Genomic DNA, 17256 nt, shown 5'->3' with positions numbered 1-17256 from the left:
TCATGTTTATGTCCAGACGCTGTTCCTCTCTCCTTGCATGTCCGTCTATATTAAATGGTTCACTCCCTGTGCCTGCTTCTCATCTCCTGCATTGGGCATAAAAGAATGCTACTAGCATTACAAGAAGCATCAGGGAGATATTGGGGGTTTGTTTTGTTTTGTTGGTGACGTCAGACCTGGGGGCCGCCGACGGTTAAACCGGGGGTGGGTAAGCTGGCTCATCGGGCTGTCCTACCCTAGTTGGCTCGAGAAGTTTCCTTACCCCGATTGGCTATGCAGGTTCCCCTCCCACGTCATACTTCAGCCGGCTCCTCGGGCTCCGATGCCTCAGTCGGTCCATGAGTTATTTTGTTTTGTTGGTGGCGCAGGACCCGGGGGCTGCCGCCAATGGAACCGGGGGTGCCTAAGTTGGCTCGTTGGGCTGTCAAGCACTAGTTGGCTCGAGAGGTTTCCAAGCCCTGGTTGGCTCAGCAGGTTCCCCTCCCACGTCATGCTTCAACCGGCTCGTCAGGCTCCTATGCCTCAGCCGGTCCATGAGTTTTCTTGTTTTGATGGTGACGTCAGGCTTGGATTCCGCCGTCGATGGAACTGGGAGTGCCTAAGCTGGCTTGTCAGGCTTTCATGCCCTAGCTGGCTAAAGAGGTTTCCTTGCCTCGTTTGGCTCGGTAGGTTCCCATCCCACGTCATGCTTCAGCTGGCCCATGGGGCTTCGCTGCGGGATCTTCAGTCTGTCACGCCTCAGCCGGCCCATCCGGCAAGCCCAGGTGGGACACCGGGTGGCTCCCCTAGAGAGGGGGTACTGTCACGCCTGCTCCTTCTCCCCCTCCCTGGCGCTCGAGGGCGCCAGGCTACCTGTCATCATACGCACCGGATACCATCATTACGCGCAGCTGCACTCATTGGACTCACCTGGACTCCCTCACTTTGTTGACTGCCCCTGCATATATGTCTGCTCCTCTGTGTTGTTCCCTGTAGTAGAATTGTTTGTCGTGTCGTGTTTACGTACAGACGCTGCTCCTGTCTCGTTGCATGTCCGTCTATATTAAATGGTTCACTCCCTGTACCTGCTTCTCATCTCCTGCATTGGGTGTTACACTCAGAGACATTTGCTTGACTAGTTATAGCCAAATATTAGCTAGCTAACATTGAACCTGGTTGGTTAGCTACCTGCAGACTCATGCAGGATAGTAACGTCATGAGTTGGGATTATGGTTAATTGTTTAGCTAGCTAGCTACATGTCTTCCCAAAAGACTCATCTCAGTGTGCCAGAGAGCAGAATAACTGATGAATTACGAATGCTCAAAATCCGTTGAATATGGTCGCTGTCAGTAAACGTAGACAAAAAAGTGTAATTCGAACGGACAATCTGACTGCACAGTTACAGTCACCAAAGCTCTGGATAACATGACAGCCTAAACAGCTCTGCTAGGGCGAGTAATGTTCCCGTGAGCTGTTCTCTCTTTTGTGTCTGGAAGTAGCTAGCAAGTTAGCTTGAGTGCTTGACTGTTTTTATATATATATTTATTATTATTAATTTAAACAATATAAATACAAAAACAGAACTATACAAACAACAGACAGGGGAATTACACATATCGAGATACATTTTCAATTTGTCAAAAAGTTTTATGGTACGTAATTGCTTTTTTTTTTACACTTACTGATAATTTCAAAATAATATTTCAATTCTATTTTAAACAATGTGAGGGGTTTGTTCTCTGGCCACTTCCTTTTATGGAAAAACAATTGCCATAAAAAATATACGAATGAACAATGAAAGTTAAATCAGGGTCCATATAATTTGGATAAAAATAAAACATAATATCAGTCTTTCAAATGAACATTAATAGTATTTTTTTTAAATAAAATCTTCTTACTCACTCCAAAATCTTCTGACATAAGACCAGTCCTAAAATAAATGTTCAAAAGACTGTGGGCCACAACCACAAAATACACATTTGTTATATACATTATGCTCCATACATACATACAGTGTGCTACGGTGGAAACGACAACACTATATACAGAAGCTATAATGATAACGCAATATGGCACTTACTTTGATAGGAACGCACACATCCAAAGTTATTATTAGTAAGGAAAACAACAATGAAGGCAATGCGGACGCCAGCTGGAAAATGCTCCAGGGGGGGAATGTTTGTGCAAGTTCTGTTCTGATTGGAGATGTGCAAATTACTGCTTACTTGATTTGGGGAAACACTGGGGAAGTGCTTAGGCTCTCATCGAAGAGAAAAGTTTGTCAGGATAAATAATGTCTCAAACGTAAATTGTCTAATACAGTGAAATCGGCTACTTTTATGTTAATTAATGAGGAGGGGGAACACATCTCAATCCAAACTGTTGTTGGAAAATTAAACTTGTTAGAAAATAATTTGAAATTGACAAGTTAAAACATATAGATAATTAGCAGGCAACATGCCTTGGTTTGAGGGCAGTGTGGGTTTACTGAGCTGTACTGATGTGTGAAAAGGTTAACGTGACCCGTGTTCAATTACTCTATGCACATAGTGCAGCAGTCTCTAAGCTGCAGAGTCAGATAACCCGGGTGACACCGGATGCTGTAGATGTCCTGGAGGGCAAGCAGTGTGCCCCTGATGATGCGTTGGGCTGACCGCACCACCCTCTGGAGACCACTGCAATTGCCGTACCATGCAGTAATACATCCCGACCAGAGGCTCTTGATTGTGCATCTGTAGAAGTTTGTGAGGGTCTCAGAGGCCAAGACACACTTCTTCAACCTCCTGAGGTTCTTCACCACACTGTTGGTTTGAAGGGACCATTTCAGGTCCTCAGTGATGTGCATGCCGAGGAGCGAGGTGTCGGGGTCCGCAACATGGCTGGCATTCCCTTTATAATGCATGATTATCTGAAGTCCCTACCACATTTGTCACACTTCAATCAAATGTATTCATAAAACCCTTCTTACATCAGCTGATGTCACAAAGTGCTGTACAGAAACCAAGCCAAAAACCCCAAACAGCAAGCAATGCAGGTGTCGAAGCACGTGGATAGGAAAACTCCCTAGAGTTCAGAACCTATTAAGAAACCTAGAGAGGAACCAGGCTATGAGGGGTGGCCAGTCCTCTTCTAGCTGTGCTGGGTGGAGATTATAACAGAACATGGCCAAGATGTTCAAATATTCATAGATGACCAGCACGGTCAAACAATAATAATCACAGTGGCTGTAGAGGGTGCAACAGGTCAGCACCTCAGGAGTAAATGTCAGTTGGCTTTTCATAGCCGATCATTCAGAGTATCTCTACCACTCCTGCTGTCTCTAAAGAGTTGAATACAGTAGGTCTGGGACAGGTAGAACGTCCAGTGAACAGGTCAGTGTTCCATAGCCGCAGGCAGAACAGTTGAAACTGGAGCAGCAGCACAAACAGGTGGACGACCAGGTGGACACATTGTCACGTCATCACATTAACTTCACATAAGATCGTGAAAACATGTTTTTTTGGAACACTTCACGTGTAAGAGTTTTTCCGTAAGGGTATGGCGTTGACATGACGAGTTTGGGAAACTGCCTTCGTCTGTAATGGGCCAGGGCGGACTAAACAGTGGGGCACCGAGGCAACCATCGTCCCCAGGAGAATCCTGTCCTTCTGGGGGAATCAGAATGAAAACGATATGTTATCACAAAATGAAGCAGAATGAGGCAGAATTGAAAGAGGTCTATTAATTAACAAATGGATTCGATATGCTTGCTCCCTCTCAATCGACACTATGGAGGCTTTGATAAAGGAGGATAGGCAGGGTAAACACCTTATACTTTCTCAACCTCTGATTTCTCAAGCTCATTCTGGCCGTCTCACTCTCTCTCTCCTCTTTTCTGTCTCTCTCGTTCTCTCTAACAATCTCTCTTTCTTTTTCTCCCTCTCTCCCACTCTCTTTCGCCCTCCTTCTGTCTCTCTCTGATTAGGTGACAGTCAGGAACTGAAGCCTGTAGGTCACTGTAATGTTCTTAATCTGGAATGAAACCCAGAGAACCGGGATTAAATCAACAACACAGTACAACATCAAAGCCTTCAGTCTCGTATTCCGTTAGTAAAACACTGCAGGTGAGGCTGTGAGACTAGATATGGAATGTTTTGAAGAGCACCTACACACTAACATTCTACACAAACGCCCAAGAACACTGCATTATATTCCGAACTACATGTTCCATGCAAAATTGTCCCTGGTCTGTGTATGTTTGAAGTAAACACAAACACTGGCATTTCAGTGCATTATTATTATTAAACTTGTTAGTATGATCACCAGCAGCTCTAGCCCTCATTAAAATGTCCTGGGCGGTGCAGCTGCAGTCGGGCTAGGTGGACACAGCGTCCCCAGTACTTCTCCAGTGCTCCTTTTCAACAAGATAGACAAGGCGTCACGTTTACTCGGCAGTACTTATGGTTAATCACAAAGCGTCATCACCTCTCTGAACCCGCAGATTATTCAAGCCGAGCTTGTTGTCCAAAAAAAACACACATCACAACTCAGAGGAAAATACTCTCCGTATTTATTATTTTATTTTTATGTTTCTGCCTAAAAATGTTCACTTTAAGTCCCTCTTTCATTCACACTGATTTAAAATGGATTCAAATGGATAAAAACAAGAAGAAATAATAGCCATTCATTTTAGAACAAAAAAATAAGATATATTCACCTTTACATTTTAGAGTGTTCTTTCTCCAAAGGACCAGGGGGCATATTTGATTTAGGAAATGTTTTCTCTACTTACTCGCCCACAAAATACACCTAACCTCAGAGCGCTACTCTGATTTGAGGTGTGGATAGATTTCTTGCTTTACAAATGCTCTATGAATATAGCCTAATGTGTACATTATATTTTGATTCCATACACAGCAGACTGAAATTGCAGATATTTCACACACTTAGGCCTCTGAGAGTTCCATCACAGTAAACATCACAGGAAACTGTGTCCTAACAGTAGTTGCTTATTATTTCTGTATGCATCATAAAACCAAAAGAAGCCTTCGAAAGAAGTAAACCATGGAGTTGTTAAAGTTAGATTTCACTTTCAAAGAACCCCTGTGGTAGAAAGAAAACTCTAGTTACGATCTGTCTTTTGCGTGAAAGATGCAACATTTTTGTAACCAAACATATTTCTTTACAGCCAACAATACAAAATAAAAACAAGTGAACACAACACCTCGGTGGCTGTTCCTAAAGAAATATCATTATGCTCGATCTGAGATGAATGAACAGTGGCGCCATTTGATCCAGGAGCTTTGAAGCGACGTCTCCCCTTTATCATCACAAACATCTCACACATGGCGACAAGAGAGTGCTACAGGGAAAAGAAGATCAGGGATCAAACAGAGAGATTGGGAAAAAAGTTTCAGTCAGCGGTTTGGTTTATTTCGCAGAAGGTGTATGTGAGTAAAACGAGCTCCACCACCGTCGTGATTGAAGGGGAGGAGGCCTCCTCAAGATGAGAGATAGAAGATGAAGGAAGAATGTGGCTTGGCAATTGAAGCGGCTTGACAATTGAAAATGGAAGGTTTTTTTAAAAAGAGGAGTAGTGACAGCATGGAATAGAAAAGTGAGCATGTCAAAGGGTGATAGAAGTGCTTCAGCTTGGAGGTATGGATTTTCTTGCCATGAAAGTGAGCAAGGAGCTGTCACTGTTGTGACAAATGTAAGAAAGGCCCAGTCTCGGTACTACTGCACATCTACAGACCCTTCAGGAAGTATTCATACCCCTTGATTTATTCCATATTTTGTTGTGTTACGGCCTGAATTCAAATATATATATTTTTTCTCACCAATCTATACACAATACCTGATAATGACAAAGTGAATGCGTGTTTTTTGAAATTGTAGCAAATTTATTGAAAATTGAATACAGAAATATCTCATTTGCATAAGTATTCACACCCCTGAGTAAATACACAATATAATGACCTTTGGCAGCGTTTACAGTTGTAAGTCTTTCTGGTTAAGTCTCTAAGAACTTTGCACACCTGGATTGTACAGCATTTGCACATTATTATGTTTACAATTCTTCAAGCTCCGTGAAGTTGGTTGTTGATCAATCCTAGACAGCCATTTTCAAGTCTTGCCATATATTTTCAAGCCCATTTAAGTCCAAATTGTAACTAGGCCACTCAGGAACATTCCATATCATCTTGGTATGCAACTACAGTGTAGTTTGGCATTGTATTTTAGGTAATTGTCCTTCTAAGAGGTGACTTTGTCCCCCCAGTGTCTGTTGGAAAGCAGACTGAAACAGCTTTTCCTCTAGGATTTGACCTGTGAGCTTAGCTTAATTCTGTAAATTTGAACCCTAACCCCCTAGTCCTTTCTGATGACAAGCATACCGATAACATGATGCAGGCACCAACATGCTTGAAAATATGAAAAGTGGTACTCAGTGATGTGTTTTGTTGGATTTCCCCCAAATATAACATTTCGTATATATGTCTTTGCCAAAAAAATTCCGTTTCACTTTTGTCCCTTGTTGCAAACAGGATGCATGTTTTGTAATATTTGTATTCTGTACAGGCTTCCTTCATTTCACTCTGTTATTTAGGTTAGTATTGTGGAGTAACTACAATGTTGTTGATCCATCCTTAGCTTTCTCTTATCATAGCCATTAAACTCTGTAACGGTTTTAAAGTCACCATTAGCCTCATTCCTTCCTCTCTGGCAACTGAGTTAGGAAGGACTTTCTAGTGTAATTAATAAAATAAAGTGTAATTAATAACTTCACCATTTTCAGAGGGATATTCAATATCGTTTTTTTTCACCCATCTACCAAAAAGTGCCCTTCTTTGTAAAGGCTTTATAATGTCCATGCTACTTATTATGTGACTTGTTAAGCACATTTTTACTCCTAAAATAATTTAGACTTGCCATAACAAAGGGTTTGAGTACGTATTGACTCAAGACATTTCAGCATTTCATAAAAAAATTTAACATTTAAAAAATATCATTCCACTTTGACATAATGGGGTATTGTGTGTAAGTCACTGCTACCCTCAATTTTTGGAAGAAGACAGAAAATGTGTCCATAAGTCACATTTTATTTGTGTAAGGACAAACACTGGAGTAGAGAAGCAGATCTTGCACATTAATGAGATGCTATTGAGCACACACTACTACACTGTCTGAGCCAAGGACTACATGCTTTCTGGTAAGTTTTGATTACAATACTGGATGGGGTGAATATATTTTATAAGACATACATGATTTTTTGCTAACTAGTAAGTAGTAGCCGAAAGCAAAGTGTGTTTAAATAATTTCTACCTTTTAACAATTTCTGCTAGTTAGCTTGAGCCTACTAACTGAGGAGTGTTAATTCACCTGTTTCCATACATGTTTCATTTGAACCCTTTCCTATGTGAGTTCCAAATATCTCTAAAGGTCGCCCCAGAGTGAGTTTTGATGTTAGAACGTTCTCTCCATCCCAGAATGTGATTGTTCCACAGCAGTACATTTAATCCATGCTACCCTCAAACCAAGGCACACAGCCTGTTTTTATTTATAGGCAGTTTCAACTTGTCAATTTCAAATGATTTTCTAACAAGTTTTTATGTTTTAAGAACAGTTTGAATTGAGGTGTGTTCCGTCTCCTTATTCATTCATATAAAAATAGTCATTTTTACTTTTGATAACAATTCCTTTTTGGGACATTTCTAACCTGGACTAAATTCCCCAAGCACTTCCCAATTGTTTGTGCAGTTCAAGTCTGCAGACATTTGCGCATCTCCCGTCAGAACAGGATCTTCACACACGTGTTCACATTTTCCGTCTGTTGCTCGCATCGCAGTCATTGTTGATTTCGTTACTAATAATAACTTTGGAAATGTGTATGTTTCTATCAAAGTAAGTGCCTTATTATGTTATACTAGTTTTTGTATATCGTTTCTACTGTAGCTCACTGTATGTATGGAGCATAATATATTTGTGTATATTCTTTATAAACGTGGACACAGGAGGTAACGTTTCTCATTTCATGACCTTCATGGTGTTATATTCAATTGTGCTTATGTTGCTATCTACATTCTTCTGTCAGCTCTGTAAAACAATGCTAATTGTATCAGAGAAGTATTAGCTTGTGTTGTATTTGGAAGCTACCCAGCCCTTATGACTCCCAAGTGGTGCAGTGGTCTACGGCACTGCATCTCAGTGCTAGAGGCATCACTACAGACACCCTGATTCGAATCCAGGCTGAATCACAACTGACTGTGATTGGGTGTCCCATAGGGCGGTGCATAATTGGCCTAGCATCGTCCGAGTTTGGCCAGTGTAGGCCGTCATTGTAAATAATAATTTGTTGTTAAATTACTTGCCTAGTTAAATAAAGGTTCAATAAAATAAAAATGATATGACCATTGTTTGTTTTCATTTGGCCTATTTATCATAGCTCTGTTCAGCCCTGCTTTGCCCCCTTGTGGAGCTCAACAGTTACTGTTTCTTGCAGTTATCTCAAATTTGTGATTTTGTCAATGTAATATATTATTTTTGTAGCAGTGTTTATTATGTTACTTCTTTGTAATATTGTTTTGTTGCTATATCCTGATATTGTATTCTAATTACTAATCATTCCTCTTTATTCTGTATTCTTTATTCTGTATTATTTTATTCAGAAACCACAAACAGTATTTAACAATATCTTAACTGGAACTGGACATGTTTGGAGCTGAAGATGGAGGTTTTTGTATGCTAGTGTACACTCCTTAACAGTTTCACTGGATGAAAACACAGCGAGAAAACACATAGGCCAATATGTAATAATCGTCTATCTTATTGCAGTATTGGTGGTGGTTGGTTGAACAACAACAACAAAAACTTGTTTTACTAGAGGAAAAAAAATGGAATATGCATAACCCATATTTCATATTCATGCAGTGACTGAACAACAACTGCATTTCCACCCCCCCACCTCTAAAGGCAGAGTATCATGGCAGGTCACCTGTCAAGTCACCTGTCAGGTCAGTCAGTCACCAATTGCTGCAGATGTGCTTGAGCATATGATACTGCCCAAAGCATGGTGAAACACATAGAGGTGTATCACAAGCTAAACACATGTATTTTGTCTACCTCTGCTTACTTCCTCTGCTTACTTCTCCTGGTGCCAGACAGGCAGACTTTGCAGTGCCTCCCTGTGCAACTACCTTGAGCAGCAGTTAGAGGGACTTTGCATGGAAAATGCTGTGCAGTGAGGCGTAGGGGATTGTCCGTAGCAGGACGACCCCCAGTGGATGAGCGCAGAGGGGTGTGGTGCACCTCCAGCAGCTCTCTCATGAGGTTCTCTTTGTGCTTTTGGTAGGTAATTATTTTACCTATGAGGGAGAGAGAGTGGGGAGGATGAGGGAAGGGAGAGGATGATGCGCAGTGGGTAGGTGGGTGAGATACTGTCACTATAATTGCATAATGGAACTGTATGTGATTTGTATGTGAACTGTACGTCCAATTACAAAAATACCTTGTTCAGTAATCATCTCACCTGTTAGTTGGCGGTGAACTATGTGGCCATTGAGGGCAGCAGTGTCGATCAGATGGCAAAATATCTTCTCATACCACATGCCTTATCCACTGCCCCCATTTTGAGGTTATAGTCAAGCACACAGTCTGGTTTGATTTTTCTCTCTCCCGTCAGGTGGTCCACCTTCCCTGTGGCCAACATGGTTGCTGTGTGAACAGTGGAGAGGACATGGACGTCTCGTTTGTCATGCCACTTTACTGCCAGCAGTTGACTGTTCTCCTTGAGCTCCACCTCCCCTCTCTGCATCTTCCTGCATCCGAATGCCTGTATCCCCTTCCTGTTCAACCTGACTGTGCCACAGGCCCTTGTGCTGTTGGAGAGCAGATGCTGGGAGAGTGTGGGACTGCTGTACCACATTGTCCACATGTCCCTTGCCGAGATGTGGAGCCAGCCTGGTCATCACCGTGGACGCGGACACCCAAAGCCCCTCATAATGTTGGATGTCAGTGGTGGACCCTGTGGAAACTATAGTGTCCTGGACAAATATTGTCTTCACGTCACACATGACAAAGAACTTGACCCCAAACCTGTGCCTTTTGGAGGGAATATATTGACGGAACGCCAGCCTACCTTTCCATAACATCAGGGACTCATCATTGCATAGGTCCTTGTATGGCACAAAGACCCAACCAAATGCTGATGTCAGGCTGGTAAGAACATTTCATACTTGCCGTTTAGGATGGTAGTAGCATTGTTAATGAAATGCAGGCACCGTAGCAGAACTAGGAAGCGGTATTGGAAAAGAGGGTGGCAAAGAAGGGAGTTGCAAACATAGGATCTGTGCCCCATTATTTTCTTAGGGAGTTCTTCTTTACTATCCCCATGAGAAGGACTGTCACCAGGAAGGTATACATTTCACTAATTGTGGTTGTCACTCATTTAGCGAGTTTCCCCCCCACTCCTGGCTCTCTCTTCTCCTGTAGCTCCAAGGCATAGCGATTGGTCTCCTCTACTATGTCTCCCACCAGCTCCTTTGTCAGAAACAACTTGAGGCACTCTGCCTCAGATGGAAATGGTAAGGGGCGTTGCACTCAAGAATGGGACTCATCAAAACAAACAGCAGGGCCAGGAGGGGTGAAATGGCTGGCGGCCTTCCAGCTACCACATAACTCCTGAACTTCATCCACTGTCTATCTGCCTCCATCACCACCAGCATCTTCAAAAGGATCTGGGACTTCGTCAGTGGACAAGGGGGTCCTCAGATTCAGGGTTCTCAATGGCTACAAGGTTGTGGGGCAGCTCCTAACTGTCAGAATCTGATTCATGACTTTCATACTCAGACTCATTGTCAGAATTTAAAAAAAGCTCCAGAATTTCCACATTTGTAAGTTGTCTCCTTTTGAAAGACATTGCTAATGCTACAGCTGAGCTCACTAGCTAAATACATAAACAACAACACTGTCACACCCTGACCTTAGTATTCTTTGTTTTCTTTATTATTTTGGTTAGGTGTGACATGGGTGATGTATGTGTTTTTGTGTGTCAGCACTTGTTTATGTATAGCGTCACTTTCGTTTTGTTGTTTTGTAAGTTTCTTCGTTTCATTAAAGAAGAATGTATTCACATCACGCTGCGCCTTGGTCTCCTCCATTCAACGAACGTGACAACCACTGAATGGCTCAGAGTGGGAGTGAGAGGTTACGTGATTGACTGCCAGCACGCACCACTTGAATCAATGTTTTGTGTGGTAATTCATTATATATTTGCTGTTTTATTCACGTTTTCAATTACCGATGACAAATCATGGTTTCCGGTTCTTGGATGGATTGCAGGCACATTGTGTTTGTAAAATACTTTTTTGAAGGTAGTACTGATTATGATGAGCTAATCTAATTCCAGCTGTGTGTGGAGCCATGTTTATTGACATACAATGCAGTCTGGGTTTTGCGTATCTGTTGGACCAAAGATTTTATAACAAAGTGAGATGAGTAAGGGTTCACACATTTTTTGAGAACTTCTGGAAATTAATGGTGGGATGTGAACGATGGTAGACGACACACCCCCTTCAACATGCATGCTATAAACAAACCAAACTCATCTTGGCTTCTCTTATCTTTGGTTTCTGTGAGAAAGAAAAGCATGGCAGCCATCGTCGGATTACTTTCGATTTCTAGAGTGTTTTACTCAATTATTTCGATCAATGGTGAGCTCACCCGTGATGCGATTAAAAATAAATAGTAATTTCTATTAGCTAATTCATATTGTAGTTAATGTCAGTCGATTGTTATACAAAGAGTTATACATGACCGCTTGTGTTACGTCAGTCTTTCCTCAGTTAGCGATAGGACAAATGTAGCCTACATTTTTCCGGTTTGCATGATTGTGTTATGCTGTAGATACTTCTGTGAATGTCTGAACATTGCATCCAAAAATAAACTGCTCACATTCTCGACATAACTTTGTAAGGACAGTGTTTGTGCAAAATGTTTCTGAAAAAACAGTGTGGCTGATCAAATGCTGATTGATGCATCATCCGAGACTGGCCGTTCTAAATAAGCATTCTAAATAAGCATTCTAAATAAGCATTCTAATCACACTGGTTTGATCGTATGCTACAGGGACCACTGTAGAATGATCACACCAGTGTGTTGGTATGTGTGAAAAGGAAAAACATTTGTCTTACAAATTAGTTGTTAAATCTAACTGCTTAACTATTTATCTGAAAAACATTTGTCTTACAAATTAGTTGTTAAATCTAACTGCTTAACTATTTATCTGTACCTAGAATTATATTCTTAATTTTTTTTCTAATCTTTACAGGAAAATGCCACGGGCACTATCTGATGTGTGGAAATATTTCACTGCAGCTAATGTAGAAGGAATGTCACACCCTGACCATAGTTTGCTTTGTATGTTTCTATGTTTTGGTTGGTCAGGGTGTGATCTGAGTGGGCATTCTATGTTGTGTGTCTAGTTTGTCTGTTTCTGTGTTTGGCCTGATATGGTTCTCAATCAGAGGCAGGTGTTAGTCATTGTCTCTGATCGGGAACCATATTTAGGTAGCCTGTTTGGTGTTGGATTTTGTGGGTGATTGTTCCTGCCTTTGTGTTTGTTGCACCAGATAGGGCTGTTTCGGTTTTTCACGTTTCTTATTTTGTATTATACATTGCCCAAGTTATCATCTTTATTAAAGATGTATAAAAATAACCACTCTGCGTTTTGGTCCGCCTCTCCTTCTCAGGAAGAACCGCGTAACATAATCACCAACCACTACAGGACCAAGCGGTGTGGTGACAGGCAGCGGCAGCTGGAGCAGCGCAAGGAGGACTGGACATGGGAGGATGAGTTGGACGGTAAAGGACCCTGGGCACAGCCAGGAGAATATCGCCGCCCCAAAGAAGAGCTGGAGGAGGCGAAGGCGGAGAGGCGCTGGTATGAGGAGGCAGCACGGCGGTGTGGATGGAAGCCCGAGAGTCAGCCCCAAAAATGTATTGGGGGGGTGGCACACAGGAAGTGTGGCGAAGCCAGGTAGGAGACCTGCGCCAACTTCCTGTGCTTACCGGGGGGCTAGAGAGACCGGGCAGGCACCGTGTTATGCTGTGAAGCGCACGGTGTCCCCAGTGCGGGTGCATAGCCAAGTGCGGCACATACCAGCTCTGCGTATCGGCTGGGCTAGAGTGGGTATCGAGCCAAGTGCCATGAAGCCGGCTCTACGCATCTGGTCTCCAGTGCGTCTCCTTGGGCCGGCTTACATGGCACCAGCCTTGCGCATGGTGTCCCCGGTTCGCCTGCATAGCCCAGTGCGGGCTATTCCACCTCGCCGCACTGGCAGGGCGACCGGGAACATTCATCCAGGTAAGGTTGGGCAGGCACGGTGCTCAAGAGCTCCAGTGCGCCTGCACGGTCCGGTCTATCCGGTACCACCTCCACGCACCAACCCTCCGGTGGCAGCCCCCGCAACAGGCTGTCTCTCCGTCTCATCCCTACAGGTGCTCCCGCCTGTCCAGCGCTGCCGGAGTCTCCGGCCTGTCCAGCGCTGCCGGAGTCTCCGGCCTGTCCAGCGCTGCCGGAGTCTCCGGCCTGTCCAGCGCTGCCGGAGTCTCCGGCCTGTCCAGCGCTGCCGGAGTCTCCGGCCTGTCCAGCGCTGCCGGAGTCTCCGGCCTGTCCAGCGCTGCCGGAGTCTCCGGCCTGTCCAGCGCTGCCGGAGTCTCCGGCCTGTCCAGCGCTGCCGGAGTCTCCCGCCTCTCCAGCGCTGCCGGAGTCTCCAGTCTGCCCAGCGCCGCCTGAGCTACCCGTCTGCCCAGCGCCGCCTGAGCTACCCGTCTGCCCAGCGCTGCTAGTGCCGCCAGTCTGCAAGGAGCCGCTAGTGCCGCCAGTCTGCAAGGAGCCGCAAGTGCCGCCAGTCTGCAAGGGTCTGCCAGAGTCGTCAGCCAGTACGGAGCTGCCCCCCCGTCCCGAGCTGCCCCCCCCGTCCCGAGCTGCCCCCCCCGTCCCGAGCTGCCCCCCCCCGTCCCGAGCTGCCCCTCCGTCCCGAGCTGCCCCCCAGTCCAGTGGGTTCATTTAGAAGGGTCGCCGTGGTTAGGAGGCCACGGAAGCGGACAATGGGGCGGACTAAGACTATGGTGAAGTGGGGGCCACGTCCAGCACCAAAGCCGCCACCGCGGACAGATGCCCACCCAGACCCTCCCCAATAGGTTCAGGTTTTGCGGCCAGGGTCCGCACCTTGGGGGGGGGGGGGGAGGTGGGGGGGTACTGTCACACCCTGACCATAGTTTGCTTTGTATGTTTTGGTTGGTCAGGGTGTGATCTGAGTGGGCATTCTATGTTGTGTGTCTAGTTTGTCTGTTTCTGTGTTTGGCCTGATAGGGTTCTCAATCCGAGGCAGGTGTTAGTAATTGTCTCTGATTGGGAACCATATTTAGGTAGCCTGTTTTGTGTTGGGTTTTGTGGGTGATTGTTCCTGTCTTTGTGTTTGTTGCACCAGATAGGGCTGTTTCGGTTTTTCACGTTTCTTATTTTGTATTATACTTTGTCCAAGTTATCATCTTTATTAACCTTTCTGATCTCCCCATCCCGGATCCGGGTTCGTGAATACAGACTCAAGCTCATTACCATAACGCAACGTTAACTATTCATGAAAATCGCAAATGAAATGAAATAAATATGCTAGCTCTCAAGCTTAGCCTTTTGTTAACAACACTGTCATCTCAGATTTTCAAAATATGCTTCTCAACCATTACAAGCATTTGTGTAACAGTATTGATGGCTAACGTAGCATTTAGCATTAACATTCAGCTGGCAACATTTACACAAAAAAACAGAAAAGCATTCAAAAAAATCATTTACCTTTGAAGAACTTCAGATGTTTTCAATGAGGAGACTCTCAGATAGCAAATGTTCAGTTTTTCCTGAAAGATTATTTGTTTAGGACAAATCGCTCCGTTTTCTGCGTCACGTTTAGCTATGAAAAAAACCCTGTATCCAGGATTGTGTAAATCTATCAGCAAGCTCATTAGCATAACACAACGTTAACTATTTATGAAAATCGCAAATGAAATGAAATAAATATGCCATCTCTCAAGCTTAGCCTTTTGTAAACAACACTGTCATCTCAGATTTTCAAAATATGCTTCTCAACCATAGGAAAACAATAATTTGTGTAAAAGTAGCTAGCTAGAGTTAGCATTTCGCGTTAGCATTTAGCATTAGCGTTAGCATCCAGCACGCAACATTAACAAAAACATAAAAGCCTTCAAATAAAATCATTTACCTTTGAAGAACTTCTGATGTTTTCAATGAGGATACTCTCAGTTAGATAGCAGATGCTCAGTTTTTCCAAAAAGATTCCTTGTGTATTAGAAATAGCTCCGTTTTATACATCACATTTGGCCACCAAAAAAAATCCATAAATTCAGTCCTCAAAACGCAAACTTTTTTCCAAATTAACTCCATAATATCGACTGAAAACATGGCAAACGTTGTTTAGAATCAATCATCAAGGTGTTTTTCACATATCTCTTCATTGATACATCGTTCTTGGACACATGCTTTCTCCCCTGAATCAAATGGTAAAGTGGAAGCAGCTGGCAATTGCGCACCGAATTCGACGCAGGACACCAGGCGGACACTTGGGAAATGTAGTCTCTTATGGTCAATCTTCCAATGATATGCCTACAAATACGTCACAATGCTGCTAAGACCTTGGGCGAACGACAGAAAGTGTAGGCTCATTCGTTGTGCAATCACAGCCATATAAGGAGAGAATGGAAAACAGAGCTTCAGAAATTCTGCTAATTCCTGGGTGATGCATCATCTTGGTTTCGCCTGTAGAATGAGTTCTGGGGCACTTACAGACAAAATCTTTGCAGATTCTGAAACTTCAGAGTGTTTTCTTTCCAAAACTGTCAAGAATATGCATAGTCGAGCATCTTTTCGTGACAAAATATCGCGCTTAAAACGGGAACGTTTTTTATCCAAAAATGAAATAGCGCCCCTAGAGCTCTAACAGGTTAAAGATGTATAAAAATAACCACGCTGCGTTTTGGTCCGCCTCTCCTTCCCAGGAAGAACCGCGTAACAAGGAAAAGCTGTGTACATTTGAAAATACTGTGCCAAATCATATGTGAGGAATGCAAAGATGCAGAATCATCTGGCCATCTGCATAAAGTTCCCTCAGTGCTCACAACAAGTAACCTCTGACACAAGTCCCTCTACTTCTATTCGAGGTGTAAATGATGAATCAGACACCTTGTCGATAGCAACAGCTCATGGTCCTCCTGGAATCAGACGTTTTTTTTACTCAATGGAGGAACGTAGTCAGAGAAATGCTGATGAATGTCTTGCTCGAGATGTATCCAACTTGTTCACCTCCGATGCTCACAGGCAATGAGTATTGGAAGAGATTTCTGAATGTTCTTCACACAGCATACACCCCTCCAACCAGACATGCTATATCTACTCATTTGCTGGATCATAGAGAAAGCAGACTGCATTGCAATCATCTTTGATGGGAGGTTGAATGTTCGTGGGCAAGGAATAATTAACTACACCATCTCCACCCCTCAGCCAGTATTCTACAAGAACACAGACACAAGGGACAACAGACACACCGGTCTCTACATTGCAGATGAGTTGAAGGAAGTCATCAATGACCTTGGACCACAGAAGGTATTTGCATTAGTGACAGAAAATGCTGCGAACATGAAGGCTGCTTGGTCTAAAGTGCAGGAGTCCTGCCCTCACGTCAAACCCATTGGCTTTGCTGCTCATGCATTGAATCTGCTCCTCAAGGACATCATGGCACTGAAAACAATGGATACACTCTACAAGAGAGCCAAGGAAATGGTTAGGCATGTGAAGGGTCATCAAGTTATACCAGCAATCTACCTCACCAAGCAAAGTGAGAAGAATAAGAGCACCACATTGAAGCTGCCCAGCAACACATGTTGGGGTGGTGTTGTTATCATGTTTGACAGTCTCCTGGAAGCGAAGGAGTCTCCAAGAACTGCCCATATCAGTCTGCTGATATGGACAGCCCCATCAAGAGGATCCTCCTGGATGATGTACAGTTGAAGTCGGAAGTTTACATACACCTTAGCCAAATACATTTAAACTCTGTTTTTCACAATTCCTGACATTTAATATGAGTAAAAATTCCCTGTCTTAGGTCAGTTAGGATCACCACTTTATTTTAAGAATGTGAAATGTCAGAATAATAGTAGAGAGTGATTTATTTCAGCTTGTATTTCTTTCATCACATTCCCAGTGGGTCAGAAGTTTACATACACTCAAT

General features: G+C 43.6%; 1 protein-coding gene and 1 long non-coding RNA gene across 2 annotated transcripts; one reads left to right on the top strand and one right to left on the bottom strand.

Moving 5' to 3' along the window:
- Positions 1 to 2912: 2912 nt before the first annotated feature.
- LOC149970417 (uncharacterized) lies at positions 2913 to 15560 on the bottom strand. The gene is made up of 3 exons (XR_016493331.1): positions 15235 to 15560; positions 14811 to 14872; positions 2913 to 3627 (listed from the first exon to the last, which is right to left on the bottom strand). It is a non-coding gene; the product is annotated as an uncharacterized LOC149970417 (long non-coding RNA).
- Positions 12354 to 14356, top strand: LOC149970418 (uncharacterized). The gene is made up of 2 exons (XM_090226219.1): positions 12354 to 13430; positions 14331 to 14356. The coding sequence occupies exons 1-2, from the start codon at positions 12806 to 12808 to the stop codon at positions 14354 to 14356; spliced, it is 651 nt and encodes a 216-aa protein (XP_090082345.1). The 5' UTR covers positions 12354 to 12805.
- Positions 15561 to 17256: the final 1696 nt, after the last annotated feature.

This window comes from Oncorhynchus mykiss, chromosome 29, assembly GCF_057628025.1.
Source record: "Oncorhynchus mykiss isolate SJ-2025 chromosome 29, ASM5762802v1, whole genome shotgun sequence".
In the NCBI taxonomy this organism is placed as follows: Eukaryota; Metazoa; Chordata; class Actinopteri; order Salmoniformes; family Salmonidae; genus Oncorhynchus; species Oncorhynchus mykiss.
The sequence above is the reverse complement of the archived record's forward strand: the minus strand, read 5'-3'. Positions and strand labels throughout refer to the sequence as shown.

Bases quoted from the DNA above. Each gene is read 5' to 3' on its own strand.
- LOC149970418 (XM_090226219.1), top strand. From the start codon at position 12,806: ATGAGTTGGACGGTAAAGGACCCTGGGCACAGCCAGGAGAATATCGCC. The intron at 13,431-14,330 runs GTCTCTCCGTCT...TTGGCCTGATAG, and splicing joins GGCAGCCCCCGCAACAGGCT to GGTTCTCAATCCGAGGCAGG.